This window comes from Rattus norvegicus, chromosome 4, assembly GCF_021556685.1.
Source record: "Rattus norvegicus strain SHRSP/BbbUtx chromosome 4, alternate assembly SHRSP_T2T, whole genome shotgun sequence".
In the NCBI taxonomy this organism is placed as follows: Eukaryota; Metazoa; Chordata; class Mammalia; order Rodentia; family Muridae; genus Rattus; species Rattus norvegicus.
The window spans coordinates 149,993,963-150,018,151 of NC_141537.1; the positions used below are offsets into that span (position 1 = coordinate 149,993,963).

The window sequence follows — 24,189 nt, forward strand, 5'->3', positions numbered from 1 at the left end:
GCCTCCTCAGACAAAAAAAAATAATGAAGCTAGGCCTCCATCAACCTGTTGCTGGTAGACTGGCAAGAAACAAAAGAGCCCATGCCCAGACTTGCAGAGCCTCAGTCTGCTGGGCAGCTCTAGTGAGTATGTCCCCTTCCGGTCCAGGAAAATGGATTTGAATGCAGCCTGTGGTGAAGCAAGTGTAATTATGTTCTAAAACAGCCAACAGTTCTAAACCCCGAGGAACTCTCTATGCCTTCTCTGAAGCTTTGAGTCCATCACAATACGCAATTCATCCTTACTTTCTCCCAAGACAAATCACGCTATTAAATTAAAAGGAGTGCATTCTTCTACCAAATTACACACTAATGGCTCTTAACCCATAATTGAAGAATCACTAACAGCAGTTTACAGCCACGGCCAAGCATGAGCATTTATTAGGATCTAAGTTTTCAGAACTTAGTAATTATGTAAATATGGCTGTCAGCCATCTTGAAACATCCCACTCTCCTCTACTTCCTGAAGGACTCACTCTTGGGGACCTGGCCTCTAGCTAGGGTCTTTTCTTCCTCCTCCAACCCCATCCCACCCCCACAATCTAGAGCGGCAGGGAGAGAAAGTTCTAGAAGGCTGGTCATCTGCAGCTAGCATCACTACTCTTCCTTGAACATCAAACAAGCCTTGGAACCTGGGCCAGCTGGCGGCAGGGCAATGCACTCCAAGCTGGGTGTGGCCAGTCCCTATCCTCCAGCATGCTCGGTCCTGAGGATGGGAGCAGAGGACAGATAGTAACTCTGGAAAGGTGGTATGGGAAAAAGAGGCCCAGAGATGGGTGAAGTTCCTGGGCTCCAAACTTGGCTCAGTCCTGCAACAAACCATAAATCCACCTGAACAGAGAGACGCTCTCGGCTCCAATTTCATTAGCCAAGATGAGGCGAAGGTATGAGGTGATGTCTGAGGCCCTGGTTGGCTCTGTGGTGACAAGTTAGTTAGAGAAAACACAACATTTATAATTAGAGACTCCATTATACAGCAGTGACCACAGCCCAGGGGAAGGCCTGCAGACCTTTTCTCTGTTCACCGTAAACCACTTCCTGGAGCCCAGGAAGGCCCTGAGCTATGCCTTGGGGTCGTGCCAGTCATCAAGGCAGCCACTCTGCCTTCATGAGGTTTCTGACCGTCCAGTGGGGTATGCTCTAGAGTTCAAAGGCAAAAGGGAAGGGAGGGCTGGCTGGGGTTGCCCTTTGTCTTTTTTTTTTTTTTTTTTTTAATGGAGACAGACGCCAAAGTGAACTTCTGTAGGTAACAATAGGACCAATCAGAAGAGTAAGGCAGGATGTGGTGGTCAGCTGTGGGGCATGGTGGTAAGAGACCACGAGGCTCCAGAGCCTATTGACCAACACAAGCAAGTCTACTAAGTCACTCATCATTAGCATAGAAACTGGTTCTCAAAAGTTAGACAGATTTTCTGTTTCAATATCTTAGGCTCCCTAGAACCTGTACTGGGGTATTTGTTTTTCTTTATTGGCCTTTCAATCCTCCTTCAAGGTGACTCTGAGGGCAAGCACTAGCATGGGGTTGCCATGCAGGGAACAACCCCAGCCATTTAGAACAGGTCTGGGCTACACGGGGCTCCTCAGTAGAAGAAGGTGGGTTTAGCAGAAGATAATATAGGCTCCGGCCCACGGCCTCAAGGAGGGAGGGCAAGCCTGAGTGGACCCAAAGGTAAGATCCAGGGGTCCTTGTGTGCTGCGGGGTAAGTGGCTGACCCATCTTCATGGCAGCTGCTAAGAGAAGGAAAGTGGTGAGGACACAGTTCACCTGAAGCACCTAGGCTTGTCATTGAACCCACCTGGGCAGAGTGTTCTCCTCCTACACCTTCACTTCTAAAGCCAACAGGGCAAATGCTGAGTCTCTCCCCTATTGACAGGCAGGAAGGAGACTGGCCTGCACCCCAGATGAAATCAAATGCCACCTACCCCCCCCCCCCATCCGCTCACCATCCACATCACTGCCCTGGCCCGATGCAAACAATCGCAGCCCTTCAGAATTTAAATGGACCAACTTCTCTTTTGGTTGGTTGGCTGGTTGATTTGTTTGTTTGTTTAAGACAGGGTATCTATATATAGCCCTGGCTCCCCTGAAAGTGCAGGCTGGCCTCAAACACAGAGATCCACCTGCCTCTGCCTCCTCAGTGCTGGGATTAAAGACGTGTGCCACCAGTCTTAGCCGTGTTCGGACTTTTTACAGGAGAGAACCCCATGTATGATTTACACCCATCCTTCCACATGGTGCTGGCAGTTGAGACCAGATGTGTGTGGTGTTTACAGCGAGGAAACCAGAGGACATAAACAACTGGCTCTGAGCGCCACTCGGGTTTTCCTGTGCTTTCCTTCATTTCCGGTGTATTTATTTTGGTGTTAGAATAATATTACCTTTCATAATAAGGAAAACAGGAGCAGATGTTTAAGCTAAACAGATGATAGCCTATGATCCCACTCGGCTCTCGGATTCTTAGCCTGTTCCTCCAAACAGTGAAGGAAACAAGACAGCTAACTGTTGGCATCTGCGCTTTCTGTGGAATCATTCGCCCACCTGCGGGAGCTGCAGAACTTCCTCCCGGGACACGAGGAAAGAACCACTGTCCTAGCAGTCTCTGAGCTCCTCACCCAGGCCAGCCAGGCACTCTTTTGTTTTGTTTTGTTTTTTAATGTCAGATTATTTGTTGACAAAGAAATCATATTAAAAGTTTTCAGCTTTTGTTGGAGATGCTGATTTTTTTTTTTTATTTTTAGAGACAATACACGAATCCCACCAGAAATCGTTTCTGGTGACTTCTGGAGAATCCAACCTTTGAGATGAGGGGCCTGGAAGCTGAGACGCTTCTTATATGTGGCGGAAATTTGTCAAAGTAAAGTAAATTAATATCTTATTTTTAAAAAGCAAAACAATAACAACAACAAACGCCCTTTAAATGAGATTTTCCCCATGGAGTTAATTTTAAAGCAATCTTGAAAGAGAGCGGGTATGTTTTCAATAACTTAAGAAGCAGATCTGAAACTTTACATGAACACAAACAGTGCTGCTTTCCCTTCTAACTTCTGTTCAAGAAAAAGCAGAGGACCCCTAGGTTTACTAGGGGAGAAAACCCAGAGCCTGCTGCCCACAACAGGAAGATGTACCCTGATTCCTACATGTTTTTACCAGGAAAGACTGCCCGGCAGCCCCAGGTCTCTCCCTGCCAGTCCAGTACCACAACTCAACCCCATTACCCTGGTCTCAAAGCACACGTAGGTAAGATTCCAAAAGATGGGATTGGGGTTTTCTCCAGAGAAACTTAAAATACTACAGGGAGTGCCCAGGGGAAGGGGAGGTGATGAGCCAACCTAGGGGTGGGGGCATTTTCCACTTTCTTCAGCCTTCTGGCTGCTTGTTGTGCAATTGCCAGGGGCTGAGGTTGGAGGGAGCCTGTCTCACTGTCAGCTCTCTACACAGGAAATGGGGCGGCAGACAAAGAGCCTGGCCTGGGCTCCCTGACACCAGGCCCTGCCAGCTCCACAAAATCCACAGAAAAAAACCCTCGATGTCTGAGACAATGGCTCAGGAAAACAAGAACTTACTTGTGGCTTTCTGTTGTTGTTCCTCTACCACATGAAATGCAGAGCAAGGGTCCACACAGAACACTGTACACGTACACGGTGATATGTTTAAAAATAAGTCCCAAAGCCCCTCCCCTCTACTCTAACACCCACATGTTTAACTTTTCCTAGCTTCTAAAAATTCCTACGTATGCATAAAGTACCAACAAAATCAAAAGAGAAAATAATTTCAAATGTAATGATCTTGTCAGATCTTGCTAGTACATTGCAAGTAAACTTTCAACAATGTGTCGCCTCCAGCCCTTCCCCGCTGCCACCCTCCTGCCAGGCAAAAGCCAACTGTCCTGAAATGGTGTACAACTCTCTTTCCAGTCACTCCACCATCACGAGAAAGACAAGAAAATGTTCATAAGCCAGTCAGAGCCCCCCCCCCCAAAAGGAGGAGTGGCCGTTACAAACTCAAAAGAGTACATTCTGGAACATCTACCTTCATAGCACAGAACGCCGATATTGTTGTTCATCTTGTCCAAGTACTGGTAGTTCAACAGGTCCATCTTCATAAACAGCATTTATCTGTCCGGCTAGCAAAGAAAAACAGTTCTTTGCTTTTACCCCCAGAAAGTTTCAAAATTCAGTCTTTAGCTGAGTAGCACCAGGCTCTCCTAACACTTCAGGAAGACAGAGGCCCAGCCTCACAAGATCAAAACAAAGTATGTAAAAGGCTTTAAAAAAAAAAATCATACACACAAAAAAATCAGACTCAAACAAAACCCGTCAAGGGCTTGTGGGAGGTGTCGGATCCTGTCTTCTATTCGGCTTTAAAAAATCATTTCAGAAGTCTTCTCAAGCCTGTCTTGGGGGTTTAAAAAGAAAGCAGTAAAAAAGAAAAACACAAAGCACATTTCTTAGGACAAAGGCACTCTCCCTCACAGCCCGCTGCAAGCTGACTGCACTGACATGCTGGCTATGCTTGGTATGACTCGTATGTAAACCAGCTTCCTCTGCTTTGGGGGGGGGGGGGGTGTTGTGAGCATGCTCACTGGCGCCTCGGCACAGGATCAGGCTCTAGGCGCATGCAGAGTTAGCAGGAAGCAGAAAGAGGAGGGGACAGTGAGGCACAGGGGGTGAGGAGAGTCTTTCCTCTCAGAGGCCGCCAGAGCCAGAGGCCGAGGAAGAGAACCCAGCAAGTTTTTGGTTGTTTTGTTTGTGGGGAAGGCTAAGCACAAAGTTTAAAAAAGAAAACCTGCTGTGGAGGCAAAGTACATGGAACTTAACTTTCGGTAACTTTATTCCAGGGGCTGGGAATCCAGGGCTTCCACCTGGTGTGCTGTATTCAGTACAAGGTTTCTTTGTTTCTTTGTAAGATGGTTTTATTATGTCCAGGGACACAGTGAATGTTTACATTTTCAAAGTCAATGTTACATGTAACTTCCTTCCTAAGCTCTGTAGCTGCACAGATGCGAGGGACACCAGAGGCAAATCTTTCCACAGAAGAGGAAACTGAGACCCAGGGACAAGTGAGTGGCCTACAGATCACACACACACACACACACACACACACACACACACACACACACACACATGCACAACAGGGGGCGGACAGAACTTCCTGCAGAGGTGGCTAAGAGCACTGGCTCCTTTTGCAGAATACTCAGCATCCAGCACTCACAGAGCCTGTAACTCCAGTTCCATGGGACCAGATGCCCTCTTACGGCCTCCGTAGGCACTACATGCCCATGGTGCACATGCTGGCAAAACAACCATATACATAAAATACTTCTTTAAAAAGTCTAATTGTTTTCTAAACTCATCTGAGAGGTTGTGATCAATCATGGAAACTTTCAAAATATTCCAAGTTCGAATAAAGAGCAGCGTTGAGCTTCATCAGCATCATCTGAGAAAGGAAAAGACCTGCTATAAGTGACTTTATGACAGCCAGGCAGTGTGGTACAAGACTGTAATTATAGTCAGACACTGAGGGAGAGGGACTGCCACTAGTTTCAAGACCTATCTGGGCTACTGAGTAAGCCCCATCGCACCTTCCAAAGACTCCTCTGCATTCACTTATTTTAAGATTGAAACAATTCCCTACAGATGTAGGGATACGCATAAAACAGCAACTTCTCTTCTGTGTTTTGTAGGCAACAGGACACTAAGCCCAATCCCAGGGACCTATGTGGTGAAAGGAATCCTCCAAAAGTCAAACATAGACATGCTCGGTTTTTTTCCCCCACTAAGATGGGGGTCTCACTCTCAAACTCATAGAGATCCACCTGCCTCTGCCCACCCAGTGCAGGGATTAGAGCTGGGCACCACTATGCCTGCTCAGATATGCTCAGCTTTAAATGGCTGACTGTTTTTACATTTCTCCACATTGCTTATCAACCCACGAGGGGTGTTTTCCTTATGTGATGAAGGTGAAGGAGAAATTCTCCACTTTAAAGTTAAAGGGGCAAGGCAGTAATCCCTGGGAAGACATGTGTCACTTTTAAAAGAAGATTTATTTTTATATTTAATTATGTGCATGTGTGTAGAGTGGGGAGGGGGCTGTGCATGTGAGTGCGGGGGGTACCTACAAAGTCCAGAAGAGGTTATTGGATCCCCTGAAGCTAGAGTTACAGTGGTGAGCTGCTCAATGTGGGTGCTGGGAACTGAATTAGGATCCTCTGTAAGAGGATGTACATGCTACTCGCCACTCTGTCATCCCTTCAGCTCCTATGTATCTTGTTGTTGCTGTTGCTATTGCTGCTGTTGTTGTTATTGTTGTTGCTGCTGCTGCTGCTGTTGTTGTTGTTGTTGTTGTTGGTGGTGGTGGTGGTGGTGGTGGTGGTGGTGGTGGTAGTGGTTTTGTTTTTGTTTTAAGACAGGGTCTCACTTTATAGTTAAGGTTGCCTTGAACTCATGATTCCCCTGCCTCAGCATTGCTGATACCAAGACCACCGCCATGTGCCACCACATCCAACGCAGTGTCTTTTATGTTTAGTAACTAAAGACAGTACAATTCTAAGCAATTAATGGGACCTTCAAAGAACCGAGATCAAAGCATCTGTCCTAAAAAGCAAAGTTGATAGGAACTATGAACATTCAGAACTCCAGGGGTGAATGTCTATATGGGGTGTGTGTGTGTGTGTGTGTGTGTGTGTGTGTGTGTGTGTGTGTGTGTGTGTTATTCACTGATTATGTCACATCCTAGTATCAGTTGGAATCAGATGACCAAAGTAGACAACTTGTGGAAAAGGTGAAAACCAAGCCCCAGCTATAGTCAGTATAAATCTCACCACAGCACACAGTATTACAAATATTGGTTATGGCTCAGCCTCCTGGTGGAACAGAGATGGGGCTATCACCACAGACACAAGCCCAGGCTAACCACTAAATCACTCTACCTGCCAGAAAGCAGACTACTGAGTTAGTCTACATCAGCAAAACCCATGGGCTGCTTAAGAAAAGCCAGGGGTCTGATAGCACTTTTCAGATACTTATTAGAATCAAATGTTCCTACTGGAGCCTTTTAGAGAAGAGAACATTGTATCAAGTCTGGAAAGACTCTGGGAACACACAGTCCCACTGAGCTATCAGGTCCCAACCCAGTGAAATCAACTGTTCCCTTTAAAATTCTCAGTGGTTACACATTTAGACAATGGTTTCTGTCTAAAGGTGGTTCCCCATCACCATTTATGCAATTAAAATCAGCCAACCTGGGGTTGGGGATTTAGTTCAGTGGTAGAGTGCTTGCCTAGCAAGCGCAAGGCCCTGGGTTTGGTCCCCAGCTCTGAAACAAACAAACAAACAAACAAACAAACAAAAAACCAACCAAACAAAAAAAATCAGCCAACCTGATATGTGAATGAAAAAAAAAATCCAAAAAAAGATTTTAGGAAATGAGTTGATGTCCAGCATCAACTGACCAGCTCATGTATGAGAACCCAGGCTTAATTACAGGAATCTCTAGAATGCTCACATCCACTGCACATTCCTCAGCCATCCAAGACACTGCACTGGCCAAGGCGCTTTAAGCACCCTTGACCTATCTGAATACCCACAATGCTGTTGTAAGAAGGAAATCATGGGAGCCAAGGCGGGGTTGGTTATTTTTTGCGGTGCCCAGGATAGGATCAGAACTTCAAGAATGTCAGCCACAGCCACAGTGCTACAAAGAGTTTTAAGTTAAAACCTTGTGCCAGGCATGTGACACATGCCTTTAATCCCAGCACTCAGGTGGCAAAAGCAGGCTGATCATGAGTTTGGGGCCAGCTTGATCAGTAGAGTGAGTTCCAGGACATGCAGGGCTACACAGAGAAACCTCTCAAAACAAAACACATGCACACAAACAGAGGCCCTTGCATTGACAATAAAGGAAAAACACTTGAGACCAGCTTCTTTAGGATGCAAAGTTGAAGACCTGGTGGGAACTCTCCTCTAGGTGCCATGACCAAAGAAGGACTAAGCTGGGCTGGAGAGATGGCTCAGTGGTTAAGAGCACCTACTGCTCTTCCTGAGGTCCTGAGTTCAAATCCCAGCAACCACATGGTGGCTCACAACCATCTGTAATGGGATCTGATGCCCTCTTCTGGTGTGTCTGAAGACAGCTACAGTGTACTCATATACAATAAATAAAATCTTAAAAAAAAAAAAAAAAAAAAAAAAGGACTAAGCCGTCCAGGCCACTGTACTTGAGATCAATCCTGCACTTAACTCTAAGACAAGACTGAGGAGCTTTCTATAGCTCTCACCTGCCTGACTATGAAGTCCAATCACCACACAATAGGTCCTCAGCCAAGTTGGTGATGACCTACTGTGTGAGTTGGGGATCTTTAAACAGGTGCACACCTACTATCCAAATGGAGGGGAAAGAATCAAATTTCTTATTAGTGTGTGTCTGTCTGTCTGGGAGGAACTTGGGAGGCAAGGTGTCAGATGACAACTCTACAGTCTCTCCTACTTTTCTATGGCCTCTGAACTTGGTTTGGCGGGACATCCCCTGAGCCAAGGGGAAAGGAGTAGAATCAAATTTCAAGTGGTCCCGAGTGCTGACAAGGTAAATGTAAATTATCTGTTAAGTTCCTTCTGCTACACTTTCTTCCAAGGAAAGACCCTTATAGGTCACACTATTTCTGTGATGTGGAATTGCTTAAACTGACATTTTTTAAAATGTACTTTGTCAAAAGTTTTCCACAACATGTGTAATTAACCTATGTCTTAAATGTTGTTCCCTTCAAAACAATACCAGTTCTAAGCTCAAATACACTCTTACTTTTTTTTAAATCACCCAGGTTAATTTTGTATACCATTGAAAGGAATTTAACACACATTTGTGTAATTTGGAAAAACACATAAAACATCTCCTCAAACAGGGTGTAAAATTTCAATACAATATCTCCCTCTAGGGGCCAATTTTAAATCACACCGGCAATTCAGAAAAATGAAGTTGCCAGTATGCACTGTCTCTCAAACACAATAGCCTCTTGTTTTAACCTAGACAAGTCATAGAAAATGCCTCTTAAGAAAAATTAAAAAGAAGAAAATGCCTCTTATCAAATAACTTCGCCTTTAATTTAATGTCTCAAAAATTAAAACAAAATGCCATCAAGAACAAATTCTATTGGCGACACATTACTAAAGGGAAACGGGTTTTAAGAGGAACTCAAGGCACAAGCAAACTTACTAAGTACATGAGTACGTATTCACAGTAGTGGCTCATCGTTTCTTTTTAGCTTTATTTTTATTTGCCAAGTATAGGTGCCTGCATGTCTATCTGTGCACCATGTGCATGCAGTACCCACAGAGGACAGAAGAGGGCTCTGATCCACTAGAACTGGAGTTAACAAAAGTTGTGAGTCATCTTGTGGGTACTAGGACTCTGGAAAAGAGGCCCAGTGCTTGTCAGCACTGAGCCATCACTCCAGCCTCCTGGTGTTTAAAATAAGTAGAAAAGGCCAAGTGTGGTGAGGTTAATGCCTGTAATCCTAGCACCTGTGACTCTCTGACCCAGGATTGACGTGAGGTCCAGTCCAGAGTGGATTGTGTAGTAGGACCCTGTTTCAACCACCACCACCATGAATTAGTGCTGTGGGAAGGGGATGAATTACCATCCCAGAAAGAGCAGTCTCTAGTGGACACTGTTACAGCTGCTGTTTTCCATGCTCCACAATGTGCAGAGCTGAAAATGACTACTGTGTTTTTTGTTTCTGCAAGTGTGCTGGCTAATTTTATGTCATCTCGACACAGGCTAAAGTTATCTAAGTGGAAAGAAGCCAAATTGAGAAAATGCCTCCATAAGATTGGGCTGTAGGTAAGCCTGTAGGGCATTTTAAAAATACTGACTGATGTGGGAGGGACCAGGCCACTGTGGGTGAAGTCATCCTTGGACTTGTGGTCCTGGATTCTACAAGGAAGCAGGCTGAGAAGCCATGAGGAGGAAGCCAGTAAGGAGCACTCCTCCATGGCCTCTGCATCAGCTTCTGTCTCCAGTGACTTCCCTCAGCAATGGGCTGTTATGTGGAAGTGTGAGCTGAAATCAACCCTTTCTTCCCCACGTTGCTTTGGTCATGGTGTTTCATCACAGCAATAGTAACTCTAACTAGGACATCAAGCAATGTAGTTTCAGGAAACCCTACCCAGAGGTCATTCACACTGTAACAAGTCCCAATTATCCATAGGTATCCAGCGAGATTGACAAGAACTAACTTCTACAGCAAAAGATGGGAAGAAGCATTTTACTGAGGCCGGGGTGGGGATGATGTCCCAAAGGGTCACCACTTGAAAGCTAATCTCACTGCCAGTGCTGATGTGAGACCCATGGTCTTTTAACCACACTCATGGCTTTGGAGCGCCATGGTTTAGAATGCATTTCTAAACCACCTCAGTTAGGGTCCCACGACAAGTTGAAAAACATGTCTTAATCTGACAGTGTCCCTCTTGTCCCTGTCTTGTTATTAACTGGAGGTGCTGTCACCACATGCTGGATGAACCCTGGGGTGCTGCCGACAACCCCCAATGCATTGGGAAGCCTTTGCACTCACACATACACAAAATCTAGACAAAAGTGATACTTAAGCTATTGCCATAAAGTCTAAGCCGACTGTTTCCTGAGTTCTCCTCCTTAGACTAAGAACAACTGCTTGCTGCAGCTCAAGGGTCTGCTGCCCACTATCCCAGAGCCGTCACTGCTCCGAAACCGAGAGACATAAGGCAAGGGCTTGGAGAGGACACATTGCATCGTGCAAGGGTCTTTGCAAGCAAAGCTCTATCCACACGAGGGAAGCGCCCTGAGCCGCACCCCAGCCCAGTTCCAATTTTAATCCCCTCAAAATTATTGTCAAGAGTGATGCTAGATCTCTCTTCTATTTAAGATGTATTTATTTTCATTTTGTGTTTATGTGTTTGTGTCTGAGTGTATGCTTGTGTACGACATGCCTGAATTGCCTTCAGAAACCAGAGGAAGGGCATCTTTTCCCCCAGATCTGGAGTAACAGACAGTTGTGAACAGTATGTGAGGGCTGGGAACCAAACCAAGGTCCCCTGCAAAAGCAAAAAAGCACTCAACCACTGAGTCATCTCTCCGGGCCCCATTTTTATTTTGTAATCCTGTCAACTGTATTCAGAACTGTAAAGGAGAAATAAATATTTCTGTTGAAAATACCACTAAGCCAAATAGTGGCCAATAGTGTTTATGTCTTCTCACAAAGCAAGCCAAGTTCTCCAAGATGGATTTCCCAGAGTCACCCTGTAGACATCAGCGTTTCTACTGATGCTGTGTTTATAAGGACATTAACATGGCCACCTAAATTCCATCCACAAGAGTGGGGTTGTTTGGGGCCTGGGAGGCACCTCGCAGAGTAAAGGTGCTTGCTTGTCTGACAACCTGGGTTCAATCCCTGGAACCCCACACAGTGGAAGGACAGAACCAACTCTGACAAGCTGTGTCTGACCATGCACATGTTCACAAAATAAATAAATGTAAATGTAACAGAAGACACAGTTTTCAGAGCAGGTTGTTGTAATCCACAACTGTCACCCCAGCACAAAAGAGCCTAAGATAGAAAAGACAGATGCCCTAGGGCTAGCCTGGACTACCCTATAACCGTGTTCCTAGGGAACAAAAGAAGGAGAGGTGGGTTTTCCTACGCACTGGAACCAGTCAGGAACCTTCTAGGCCATGCACTGTCCAGTCCCCAGTTCTATAGCCAGGCCTGAGGAACCCCAGACAGATGAAGTTTGGATTTACAAGTATGCACCACAGACACTTTTAAAATGCTTCTCCTAGAGCAGTGCTTCTCAACCCTCCCAATAGCGCCACCCTTTAAAACAGTTCCTCATGTTGTGGTAACCCAATCGTAAAATATTTGTTGCTACTTCACAACTGTTATTTTGCTACAGTGATGAACTGTAATGTAAATATCTGTGTTTTCTGATGGTCTTAGGTGACCCCAGTGAAGGGTCATGGCCCACAGGTTGAGAACTAGTGGCCTAGTGGAAAACTCCTGGCAGCAGGCCCCGCCTTACTGATGCAGTGCTTTTAACTACGGCTAGGGGGCACTGTGAGTCAACCTAAGACACGCCACCATATCATCCCCATTTACACTTCAGCCTTCAGTACTCCTTTCCAAGGAAGAGCGCACACACCATCAGCCGGTCATCTTAGGTAGGCTTCCCAGTTCAGAGGCACTGGAACTGATGCAACACACACACACACACACACACACACACACACACACACACACACTCACACATACACTTCATCAGAAAACTGGGAACTGGGCTTAGCAGGCTTTCCTGTTGGCTGACCTGTCTCTCCCAAAGGCTGTTCCTTCAAGGCAGAATTTCCAGTCTTGTCTGGCTGCACCAAGTGGGGCAATTGTCTCTTTACAGCTGTATCCCCCATGTATCTATCATGCATTGGTCTCCTAGTCACACCTTCTGTCTTTACATCACTTTGCCCAGAACCTAACAATAACATCACCTGGCACTGCTAGGTGGTCCACAAATATTTTCTGAGAGAACGAACTGGAAAGAGGACCTCTAAATCTAACCTGGGTACTAAGGGAAGCAGGTGAGGCCACTGGGCTCCACGGAGGCAGTGAGTGTTTCTGATTGAGTTTGCGACACTGGAAAGGAGCCCCGTCTTCTACACCCCACGGTTCAGTTCCTGATGCTTTGAACGGTTAGAAAGCAGAGGCAGCCAAGTGGACATCATGATTCTGTGGCTTATTTTTGCCATTAAAAAAAGTTTTCCTTAGGTCCGTAATGCGTAAAGAAGGGGAGAATAATTGAGCAGACTTCACAAGGTATATAGCAGACAGATGAGGCACATGAACCATACAAAGTTCAGTCATCCAGTACCACCTGAGGTGGCCGTGCTCCTGAAGTTTGAAGTGTATGGAGGGTATCCAGCACAGCAGGGATGCTGGAGGACAATGGGACCCGCCCAGATGACAGGGCAGAGCCTCCAGAGGAGGCTGTCAGCTCCTGGATGTCTGGGTTTGCTGCAGTGAGAACACAGACCTGTAGGGGTCAGAGAGAGTCCAGCGGTGCCCAGTTCTCAAGAAGTGGAGGAGTTCACCCCAGATCTCACATGTGGGGTATGAAAAGTTACCTCGATCTCCCCAGCACAGGGGAGCAAGCTCTTACCATGGTGACCTCATGGCCAGTGACACAGGAGATAAGCCTTGGAGACAAGCACTCCCCATTGAGCCACACTCCATAAGCTAGAAGTTCTAATCAGTTTTTGAAAACCGTAACAGCCCATGTTCCAACAGCCATGGCCCTAGTGAGGAAAGCTGACTCTAGAAAGAGCAGTCAGGGTGAAGACATAGAAGACTGAGCCCAGAGGACAAATGGGGAGAATGCAAAGGACATTGCTGGCCGCACCGGAGGCAGAAAGCAGGACACCCGACCTGAGGAACAGAGGCTTCCCAGTAAAGGAGCCCTACACATAGTCAGGAAAGATTGGGCTTACCAGCCTGGCTCTGACACTCAGCTGCTGGTCTCCATCAAGTAACTACACAACTCCTGACTTCCTGGTGTGTACGGGCATGGCAGAATCCTGCCCCTAATCATGCAGGGCTACCTAGGCTCTTCCTACAGTGGTTTCCTCATTGTGCCATAAAGGATGCCAAGTCTGTTAGGGTGATAGGCCTGCCCTGCCTCCAGCCCCAAAGAACTTCAAACAGAAGCAGCCATAAAAAAAAGGAGGGGGGTGGGGAGAAGAGCGGGAACAAAGGTCTCACCACTGCCCATTTAACGGCTTCCCTAATGCTCAGGTGGAGTTAACGCTTCTGGTAGATTGCGTAAAATAATGTAAGGTTACTGCTCTGAAAAGCTGCCAACTATCCAGAACTCACTTGGATCACCACTCCTCTGTCACATAAGTAGACTGTAGTAATGGAGGGTACACCTCCCCTCATGACATCTCATGAAAGGTAAACTGTTCCCTTCCTGGCCCAGCCTCCCCTCCTCTCTCTAGTCCTCTGAAAGTCCCTTGAAGACTGGAGTATAGGTTCCCTTCCATTGCCACCCTACCTGTACCCGTCTAAAACCTGAGTTCTGCAAGCTCCTCCTTCCCCTGAGCCTCTCATCCCCACTGGATCCCACATGTAATCCTGACACAGAACACAGGCTCACATGGCAGCAGTGACTGCCACCTTCTGCCGGGTTACACTGGTTTCCTTACTACAGGAGCACAGTAACATTCTGCCTTCCACAAACTAAGAAAGACAGAGAGAAAAACAGAGACAGGCCAAGAGAGTAGTGTGGACCATAACAGACACAGAATGCTGGCTCTCACCTATGGCACTGCAGTCATAGTTTGCCGTTAACTGCAAGTTCTGTGTCCCTCTGGGGAGCACACCAAGGGAGACATGGCTACCTGTGATGAAGGACTGGTTGCACACCAATATGGATGAGGCCAGTCCCGGGGCATAGTGGCTACAACTTCACTAACCTAAGTTTCAGGGAAAATCCTATTACTTGTGAATGGTTCTGCCATCCACTCTGTCTGAAGTGGTTATTCAAGGCTTCCAGCTACAGTGTTCCTATATAGACACTCCCATTCTACCCACTGCCAGAGAAAAGGATGACCCCAATACTCTCAATTCACATTACACCCCCAAAAATGCTTCCTCCCACACACTCTTCAGTAAAGCATGTGGTAAGTATGGGAGAAGAGAAAGTTCAGCCTGTGTGGGCAGGCATGGAGCATCCCCTCCCCAAAGCAGTAACCAAGCCACCAAATCTAGACACAGCTGCCCACAAAGCCCTAGGTAACAGCTTCTAGCTTGGCTCTGGAAACACCAAAGAGGGGGCTACCCTCCCCCGCCCTGTGTCCTCCCAGGAAAGGCCGACACATACAGCAACCACTTCCCTCCAATCACTGAACCAGGAGCTCCCTTCCACACCCTCGGCAGATCACGGCTGCGCGCCTGCTTTCAGTAGCATGACTAATTAAGACAAAAATAAAAACAAAAACCGGCTGCCAGTTTAATACGCCAGGAAGGCCGCAGAGAACAAGAACACAGGAATTCGGTCTGGGCCTTTCACTTTATTGGCCTGGCGTATGGCCAAGGACTCTTCATCAAAGAGAAAACTCGTGTCCTCAGTTTCCCCTTGTGAATGCACATTTAATGCTGAATGAGAAAGTGAGCCCGCAGTGAGCAAGACAGCCAATGTACACTCATGAAATGTGCAACAGCCTGCCATGTACATGAAAATATCTTAAAGAATTCCAAATCAAACACCTAGAGTCCTAGAGTGTCTTCTGTTAGACAGGAGGTCGCTCAGTCCCAGCAGCAAGATCACAGCACACGCACCTGACCCTGCCAGCAGGGCTCAGTCACAAATTCACCCTGGACAGGATCAAGGTGCACATGAAAAGCCCAGGGCACGGTCAATTTTCCTGTTTTCAGGTACAGTGTGCTGATTTTGGTGGCCCGAAGCATGGCAGGGAGGACATCACAGAACTAGGACCTGTGGACAGAGAGACACTGCCTCCATGCAGGCTGGGACTCTAGATCAGCAGAGGGATTTCTGCCCAGCACTGTAGAGAAAAAAAAATGCCCACCTCACTGGCCTAGAAGCTTTTAGGGTTTGGACAGAAAGAATTCAAAGCCCATGTTACAAGAACTTCAAACACACAGTAAAGGGCCAGGGAGGGAGAAGGCCCACTTTGTGCAGGGACTTGGGTGTGGATTTCATAAATAAAATGGCATCTGTCCAAGACCTTACCAGACTTGTAAAGCAGGGTTGAGGAGCAAGTTTTTGCAAATGGAGAGCCTCATCAATGAAGCGAGCGTGCTAATTCACAGTCATCCCACAAGAAGCTGGGTGAGTGCTGACTGACTAGTTAGCAAGCATTACTGAGTGAGAACCCAGAGCTGGTGGGAGCCACACAGACAGCCTGGACTACATACAGAAACCTCATCTCAATAAAAAAGGCACAAGAGGGGGCTGGAGAGATGGCTCAGAGGTTAAGAGCACTGACTACTCTTCCACATGTCCTGAGTTCAATTCCCAGCAACCACACTGTGACTCACAATCTATAATAGGATTTGATTTCCTCTTCTGGTGTGCATGAAGACAGAATACACACACACACACACACACACACACACACACACACACACACACATATGATAAACAAATAAATCTTTTAATAAAATAAAAACCACAAGAAGTTACTGAAAACACAAAGATAGCCCCAGAGGCCCAATGCTGGAGGTGGGAAGGAACGGGTCCTATGAGGATGTGAGCTCAGGGATGTTACCTCTTCCCTCCATCCTAGAAAAGGAAGATAACCTCTGGCTAGCCATTCTCCCTTGATGCCACCAGTGTTTCAGGGCATCTAACCCTGAGGTTTTATCTCCCAGGGAGCAAGCTGGGGTCTCGGACATGCTGTCTGCCCCCAAGTGCTGCCCACACAGTGCTAACCCCACAATGCCAGGCGCCCTGCTCTCTACTCCTGCCTGTTACTCTCAAGTCACTTCCCTCAGCCTCAATTCGCCCCCCCCCCTGCAACTGTTCACACTAGTTTCAAATTCTGGACTAACCATGCAGGTGTCTGCATGCCTCCATCTCAGTGGGTCCTTCTGTGAAGCTGTTTTTGTTTATTTACTTACTCATAATTAAAGAGGGAGTGTAGGGCTGGAGATGACTCAGTTAAGAGCAGTTGTTGCTCTTGGAGAAGACCTGGGTTTGGTTCCTAGAACCCACATGGCAGCTCACAACCGTGTATAACTCTCGTTCTGGGGGTGGGGGAGGTGGAGGGGGGTGACACTCTCTTCTGACCTCCCCAGACACCAGACACACATGTGGTGCACACACATACCCGTAGGCAAGACACTCATAGAAATAAAAAATTTTTTAAAAGTCTTAAAAAAATCTTTAAAAGGGGGAAGAACTTGACCAACACAGTTATGTGCATGTTTGAAATATCATAATGAAACCTAGTCTGTACAATTAATACGTTAGTAAAAAAACAAATGGGGCTGAATTGACACCGCATCTGAGAGAATGGGTCTGCCTTCTTTTTGTAAAACTACACTTATTCCTGATCCTCTCTGTAATTTTTAGATTTATTTTTATTTTGTAGTTTTGAATAGGGAGAGGGTGGGGCAGAAGTATCAGGTCCCCAGGAGCTAGAGTTACAGACAATTGTGAGCCACCTGACATTACACAGAGAACTGAACTCCAGCCTGCCCCTCTTTTAAAACTGGTACATAAATCAAACATGGTGTCTTAGAAGAAACCGCCCAGTCCCGTGGGATGCCTGCTGGCTCTGACCTGGTATGTCCAAGCTATCCTTTCTCCCTCCTCTCTCTACTCCCTCTGGTGAGATTATGCCTCCCTGAATCTCACCTTCCTCTCTCCTTGCTGTAGTAGTGATGGAGACCAAGGAGAGGAAGGCAGAGACAAAGCCGAGGCCTCATGCAGCACCGTGTGCCAGGTGAGCTGCAAACTCCACTGGAGAAAAATGCCATTCCAACAGGCAGGGCTTGTCTCAGCAGAGGAATCAGAGCCACTGGCGGAGGCGGTGACGGACATTCTAAAGGCCATGGGACTCGGCCAAGTACAACCAGGGTACAGTCACACTTGGAAGGAGACGCCTCAAAAATCCTCTCAACAACACAAACATTCGAACACCTTCCTGTGAGTGACAAGCACATCTCGATTCGATGATGTGGACATGACCGTGCAGTGCGGTTTCCATATCAGAAGCAGCTTCTGGGGCTAACAAGGTCAGCCGGTGGCTAAAATGTCCACTGTACAATGTTCAGCGTAAGACCCCGAGTTCAGATCTCCAGCACCCACAGAAAGACCAGGAGGGTGTGGTAACCTGCCTGTAATTCCAGTGCTCAGAAGGAGCTGGGATCCCCAGGGCAGGCTGACTAGTTGAGCTAGCCAAATCCATGAGATCTAGGTTCAGTAAATAAGGGGGAAATCGATCAAAGAAAGATACTGATCGACATCTGGCCTCCTCACATGAATGCACATACACGCACACATGTGAACACGCCCACATACCTCACAAGCATGTGAAGATGCTATTGCTACAAACTCTTACGTGTCGGAGCTTTTCTGGAACAGGATGTTAATTAAATCTTCTCATCAGTTCCCACATAAAAATATCTCCAATTACTTAGAAGGCAGCCAAAAAAAAGTATTTTAACAAGGTGTCACCACAGCACAGAGAAACATCACAGAATAAGCATCCTTCCTTGGACCTCCTTGTCATGCTCCCCCTGTACCCCTAGCCATCACATCTGTTATCTCAGTCCAGGCCCAGGCAAGGGTGACTTGTGGTCACCATGTTCCAGACTTTCCAAACCAGGTCTACCTTCATGCACATTCCCAAACACAGTGTGTCCAAGAACAGATAAAAATGTGTATGTTGCTTTTTAAAATTTTTGTAATTATTATCTCTCTCTGTCTCTCTCTGTCTCTGTCTCTCTCTGTCTCTGTCTCTCTCTGTCTCTGTCTCTCTCTCTGTCTCTGTCTCTGTCTCTCTGTCTCTGTCTCTGTGTCTGTCTCTGTCTCTCTGTCTCTGTCTCTCTCTGTCTCTGTCTCTCTCTCTCTCTCTCTCTCTCTCTCTCTCTCTCTCTCTGTGCGTGCCCATGTGTGTACGCATGTGCACGCTCATGATAGGTATGACCAGGGGTGCTATGGTGCAGTATACATGTGAAAAGATCAGAGGACTATAGAGTCTGCTCTCTCCTGCCACCTTTAAGTGAGTTTTGGGGGACAGAACTAGGTTGTTGGGAAAGGTCATGTGATTTTACTCCCTCGATCACCCCGTCAGCCCTAAACCTGTATTTTTTTACTTTAGTCATAACATCAAGTTAAACAGTCAGACCCAACAAAAGCAGCACTTACACAGCCATGGGGTCTTGATATTTTACCTGAAGATAAATAGTCATTATTTCTATCACGTATCTAAGCAAACTGCCTTTAAAAGTTCTCACAGGAGGCTGGGTAAACGGCTTAACTGGTGAAAACACTTACCCATCTTGGGTGGCTCATACTTGTAACTCCAGCTCCAGGAGATCTAGTTCCCTCTTCTGGCCAACATGGGTGTGCCAACAAGCATGTGGCATTCATTCACAGACACACACGTGAATAAAAATAAACCTAATTTTTTTGAAAGCTCCCCTAATAAAGATGTGGTGGCACCTGACTGTGATCCCAGCACAGGGGAGATAGAGGCAGGAGGACCAAGAGTTCAAGTCCATCCTTGGCTACCTAGTAACTTTGAGGCCAACCTGGGGTTACGTGAGACCCTGACTCCAAGGGGAATCAAAAAACAAGAAATATTCCTTTAGTTTGTGTGGATTTTCAGTCTTATATTTGAGACAATGTCCCACAGCCCAGGCTGGCCTTGAACTCCTGATCTTCCTGCTTCCAGTTCCTCTTAAGTGCTGAGATTACAGGTGTGCTTCAACACATGACACTAGAAGCTCAGCATCTAAGAGGACAAACTGTAGAGTAAGAGCGCGCTTTTAACCGTTGGGCTATATAGGCAGGGGCGTGGCTCCGTGGGTACAAGCACCGGAGTGCAAGCCAGAAGACAGTTTAATTCCAGAGACTCCTGTAATAAGTGGCATGCACCTGCAACCCCAGCACTCCTGTGGGAAGACGGGAGGTGAAGACAGGAGAAACGGCAGGAAGCTCATAGGCCTGGAACCCATAGCTCGGCTGCAGAAGCCAGAAACCCTAACTCAGTGAGGTAGAAGCAGAGAACAGACCCCTGAAAGCTGTCCTCCGACCTCCACAGGTGCTATGGCATGTGTCCTCTCCCTACAGACACGAAATGACTCTCATAAAGGAAAACTGATCTTAATTCTAATTGAACCGTTACATCACAGTTTAAGATGAGTTTCTCCACCTCTTCTCCATGGTTCAGTGGTCTCTCAGCCCTCGCTCTTTCCTCATGTTCTGTGAGCAACCAGAGATTTTTTTTTTTTAAATGTTTCATAGTTACCTTTTTTTTTTTTAAATAAATGGCATTTCTTACAAAAATGGAGTTCTAACCATTGCTCACCAAAATTAAAGAAGTGCCCACATCCTCATCTGCTCTCGAGCGTGTTCAGATCCCAACTTGCCTCACTCCTACTCCACCCCCACCGCACGGCCCTGCTGATGCCACCCACAGCCAGCCACACCCAGGGGTGAGCAAGCCCTAAGTGGGCAAAACCCCAGCTGAGCAGCTGGAAGACATAACCAACTAGGTTCCATCCCGGTGCACATCAACTGTCAGCCGAGCGTCAGAATCCCAGACTAGAAGATGCTTCAGTTACACCCATCTGTAGCTCTCTCTCTCTATCCATCCTCATGGATGAGTCTGTAACAGCCTTCCCAGGTGCCTGGATTACAGGAGAAATGAGTGACTGGTACCGTTCTAACATCCCCGAGAAATCATAGATGCACATTAACTACAGTAGTACCCTATCCTCAGAGTGGTACATTCCTTCCCAGAAAACCCCTCCTTCCCCTGCCACTCAGGAGTCAGACACACCCTGACTATGTGAAACCTTTCCTCTTCCTTAGAGACCTCTAAGAAGGAATCCTCACCTCTGTCTGATCGCCTGAACTCTCCTGCACTTTGCTGCTGTCTGTCTGTCCGTACCCTGATGTCAATGACTCTTCTGATAAATGTCATACCCCAAAAGACAATTGGACTTATTGTCCCCCTCAAGGCCCAAGTAAGAGAGCTTGCAGAAGAACAAAGGACACAGTGTCCATCCCTTCTACACATAAGTTCCTGACCCCTTACTATATTCCTGGATCTGTTCTAGACACCATAGACATAACAGAAGCAGGAATCCATACTCCCAGAGCTATATATCCTATTATATGTAGAAAGCAGGACACAATTTTTTTAAAAGTGGGAAACCATGATTAAACATAATCCCGGAGCAGGAGACAAGGAAGGTCCCTTTAAGAGGGTGAGTTTGAAGGGAGCACATGAAGACATCTACGCATAAAGCTACAGAGATTTGTAAAGGCATAACTTTCTGAGCCGTAAAAGGGCAACTGCAAAGGCTCTGAGGCCCTGAGGAAGTTGCTTAAGAGAAGTCAGCTTAGCCCAGAGATCACCTAAGGCCTTCTGGCACTGCCTCAGTGTGGGGCAGACAGCTAAGGGAGGCCTCTGAGCTTCCCGTAGGAAGATTCTGAGCAAGAGCTACACAATCTGATTGACATTTCTAAAACATCTTGTGTTGAGACCTGAGCAAAAGGGCATGGGGTCAGAAGCAATGGAGGCCCCAGGAAAGCTGGTGCAATCATCCAGGCAAGAGGTGGTTGTATGAAAACATGGGTGCCGGCACTGGGAGCAGGAAAAGATAGCCAGGTTTAGGGCCCAAGCAAAGGCAGAGCCAGCAAATTTACCAGATGTTAAGACTGGATTTCTGTTAACAACAGCAAAGAAAAACCTTCAATTTATTTATATGTACATATAAATAAATATATTTATTTGCAACCTCAATGTATTTATGTGCAACCATGTGTACAGGGCCTGGAGAGGCCAGAAGAGGGGGTCAAATTCCCTGAATCTGGAGTTACGGACAGTTGTGAACAGCCACGTGGGTGCTGGGTCCTCTGCAACAGCAGCGAGTGCTCTTAACCACTGAGCTATCTCTCCAGCCTGATGGGTTCACAAAGCTTTTCTATGTATAACTGAGCATCATTGCCACTCACACTGAACAGAGGGGAGAGGAGCTGAAGCCTGGAAACCTCTGCTACACCAGGTCACCTTCAGAAACTACAGAAAGGGTTGGGTCCATGCTCAGTAGCAGGGTGCCTACTGCAGCTGCCTTGAATTTGAAATCCTCTGGCCTTAGTCTCCCTAGTGTCGGGATGAGAGGTGGCTCCACCACAGCCAGCCTCCCTACCCACCTTGACTTCCTTCACTGAGCAACTCCAAGTGCTCTAAACAACAATCCCTGCAGAGAGGAACCACGGGCGGGCGTCCCCAGACTCTCTGGGGGGGGGGGGGGCACCGCTACATACTGAAACTGCATCCTGGTTACGTGCACTCACCCTGCATCTCCAACCCACTTAAAGCTGCTCTGAGTCACTCACCCCTCCAATCTCTGTTGAGACAGCCAGAGGTGTGTGGCTGGGGACAGAGGCCGTAGCTGGTACCCCTGTCTGTAGCAACAAAGGGCAGGGAGTTTTCTGACACCATCCCTGCGTCTTGCTTAACATTAGCACACGCTTCATCTCCAGAATGCGCCACTTCAACCTGCGCAAAGGTAGAGAGTGACTGCCGGTACTGTGACAGGATCCTGCATACGTCTTATCAGTCGGTTTTACCTTCCCCACTAAGCTGCACAATCAGGCAAGATCATTTCGATTTGCCTTCATGTAACTCCTGTGTACTGCCAGCACACAGATGCCGCACACAGAAGGGCCACAGTGGATACTCATACTGGACTAGGTTGTGGCTCGCGGTAGAGCATCTGCCTGACATGCATGATGGAAACCAGTAGAACAGAACAGGAAATACCACGGTAGGGTGAGACAGCAGCAAGAGGCTCAGCATGGAAGCCAGGTACGGAGAGTTAACTCCAGAGTTTGACATTAGCACTGGCTTGGCGTTTGATACCAGAACAAAGTTCCCTGCAAACAGAACTGTCCTGACTAGAGTCCTTGTGGTATTGAGTTCCTATCTTTTGGGGTTTTTTGTTTGTTTATTTGGTTGGTTGGTTGGTTTGTTTGGGTTTTGGGGGGTTGTTTTGTTTGAGGCAGGGTCTCATTTTATAGCTCTGGCTGTCCTGGAACTCACTATGTAGACCTGGCTGGCTTCAAACTCAAGAGATATCCACCCCCACGCGTCTTCCTCCCAAGTGCTGGGATTAAAGGTGTGCATCACCATCTTGATTTCCCGATTTAAACTATAGGAAACAGCACATTTCTTCAAGACAAAGGAAGAAAGCAAGGCAGGAAAGGGGGGAGGAAAGGAAAGGAAGAAATCAGAGTACACCAATGTAATTTTCAAATCACTAGGAAGACAGAGACAGGAGAATTCACCTACACAATGAACTCCACACCACACAGGGCTACACAGTGAGCTCCTCAAAAAAAAAAAAAAAAAAAAAAAAAAAGAGAATGTGTGTCCATGAGTATGTTTGCCTATGTGAGTGTATATATGTGTGTATGCCTCTCTGTGTATGCACCTCTCTATGTGAGTGTGTGAGCCTGTGCATATGTGTGTGTGAGAGTATATGTGTATATGTGTAACTGTGTGTGTGCTTGTGTGTGAGAGAAAGTGTATATGTACTTGTGTATATGTAACTGTGTGTGTGCTTGTATGTGTGAGAGAGTATGTATGTATATGTGTGTGTATGTGACTGTATGCCTGTGTGTATGTGTATATGTGTGTGTGTATGTGCCTGTGTGTGTGTGTGTGTGTGTGTGTGTGTGTGTGAGAGAGAGAGAGAGAGACTGACTGTGTGTGTGGTCTGTACTGGTCTTAGACTCCTGGACTTGAACTCAGTGTGCATGTGTGAAAATCAGAGGTCAATTCACAGAAGTCAGACCTCATCACCATGTGAGTCCCAGGATTAATACTCAAGTCCTCAGGCTTGATAGCAAGAACCTTTACCTGCTGATCCATCTTGCTGGCCCAATAAAACTTTCCCCCAAGTAAGTAAGAAGAGCAAACTCCAACCATAAAAAGTACAGTAAACACAAAATCCTAATAACGGTCCTCGGTCATCGTCATCAAACATCCTCCACTGCCCGTCAGTTACATGTGTGATTTCACACAACAGTGGCATGGTTGGTTTGTTTAAACCAGCATCACCATAAGCCCATGAGTCAAGAATTAGTCCATCAGTGACTCCAACATCACTAGGTGACAAGAATCTGTCTGCTTTATTAATAATCATTTGGAACTGCTGCCAGGCCTGTGTTTCACACAGACTGAGCCATCATGATGCACAGCATACACTTGTCACTACACGGCTGTTTCTTTTCAACTCAACATCCACTGAAGCCACTTTCTAAACCTCTGCTGTCAACTCAACTCCAAGCTAGCCAAAATAACCCTCGCTCTGGGCTCCTGTGCAGCCATACCCTGACTCACACCTGAACGCCTCCTCCTCCTTTCTGGGTG

General features: G+C 46.8%; 1 protein-coding gene across 4 annotated transcripts in view; it reads right to left on the minus strand.

The window, feature by feature from the left end:
* Nucleotides 1-24,189, minus strand: part of Vgll4 (vestigial-like family member 4) — a 113,590-nt gene that overhangs the window by 57,923 nt on the left and 31,478 nt on the right. The window contains exon 1 of one of the 4 annotated variants that reach the window (XM_087656901.1): nt 3,603-3,922. Coding sequence is in view for 1 of the 2 variants with exons in the window: in NM_001015004.2 (NP_001015004.1) it covers nt 4,069-4,150 (82 nt within the window). In the remaining variant the exon portion in view is untranslated. 4 annotated transcript variants of the gene reach the window in all.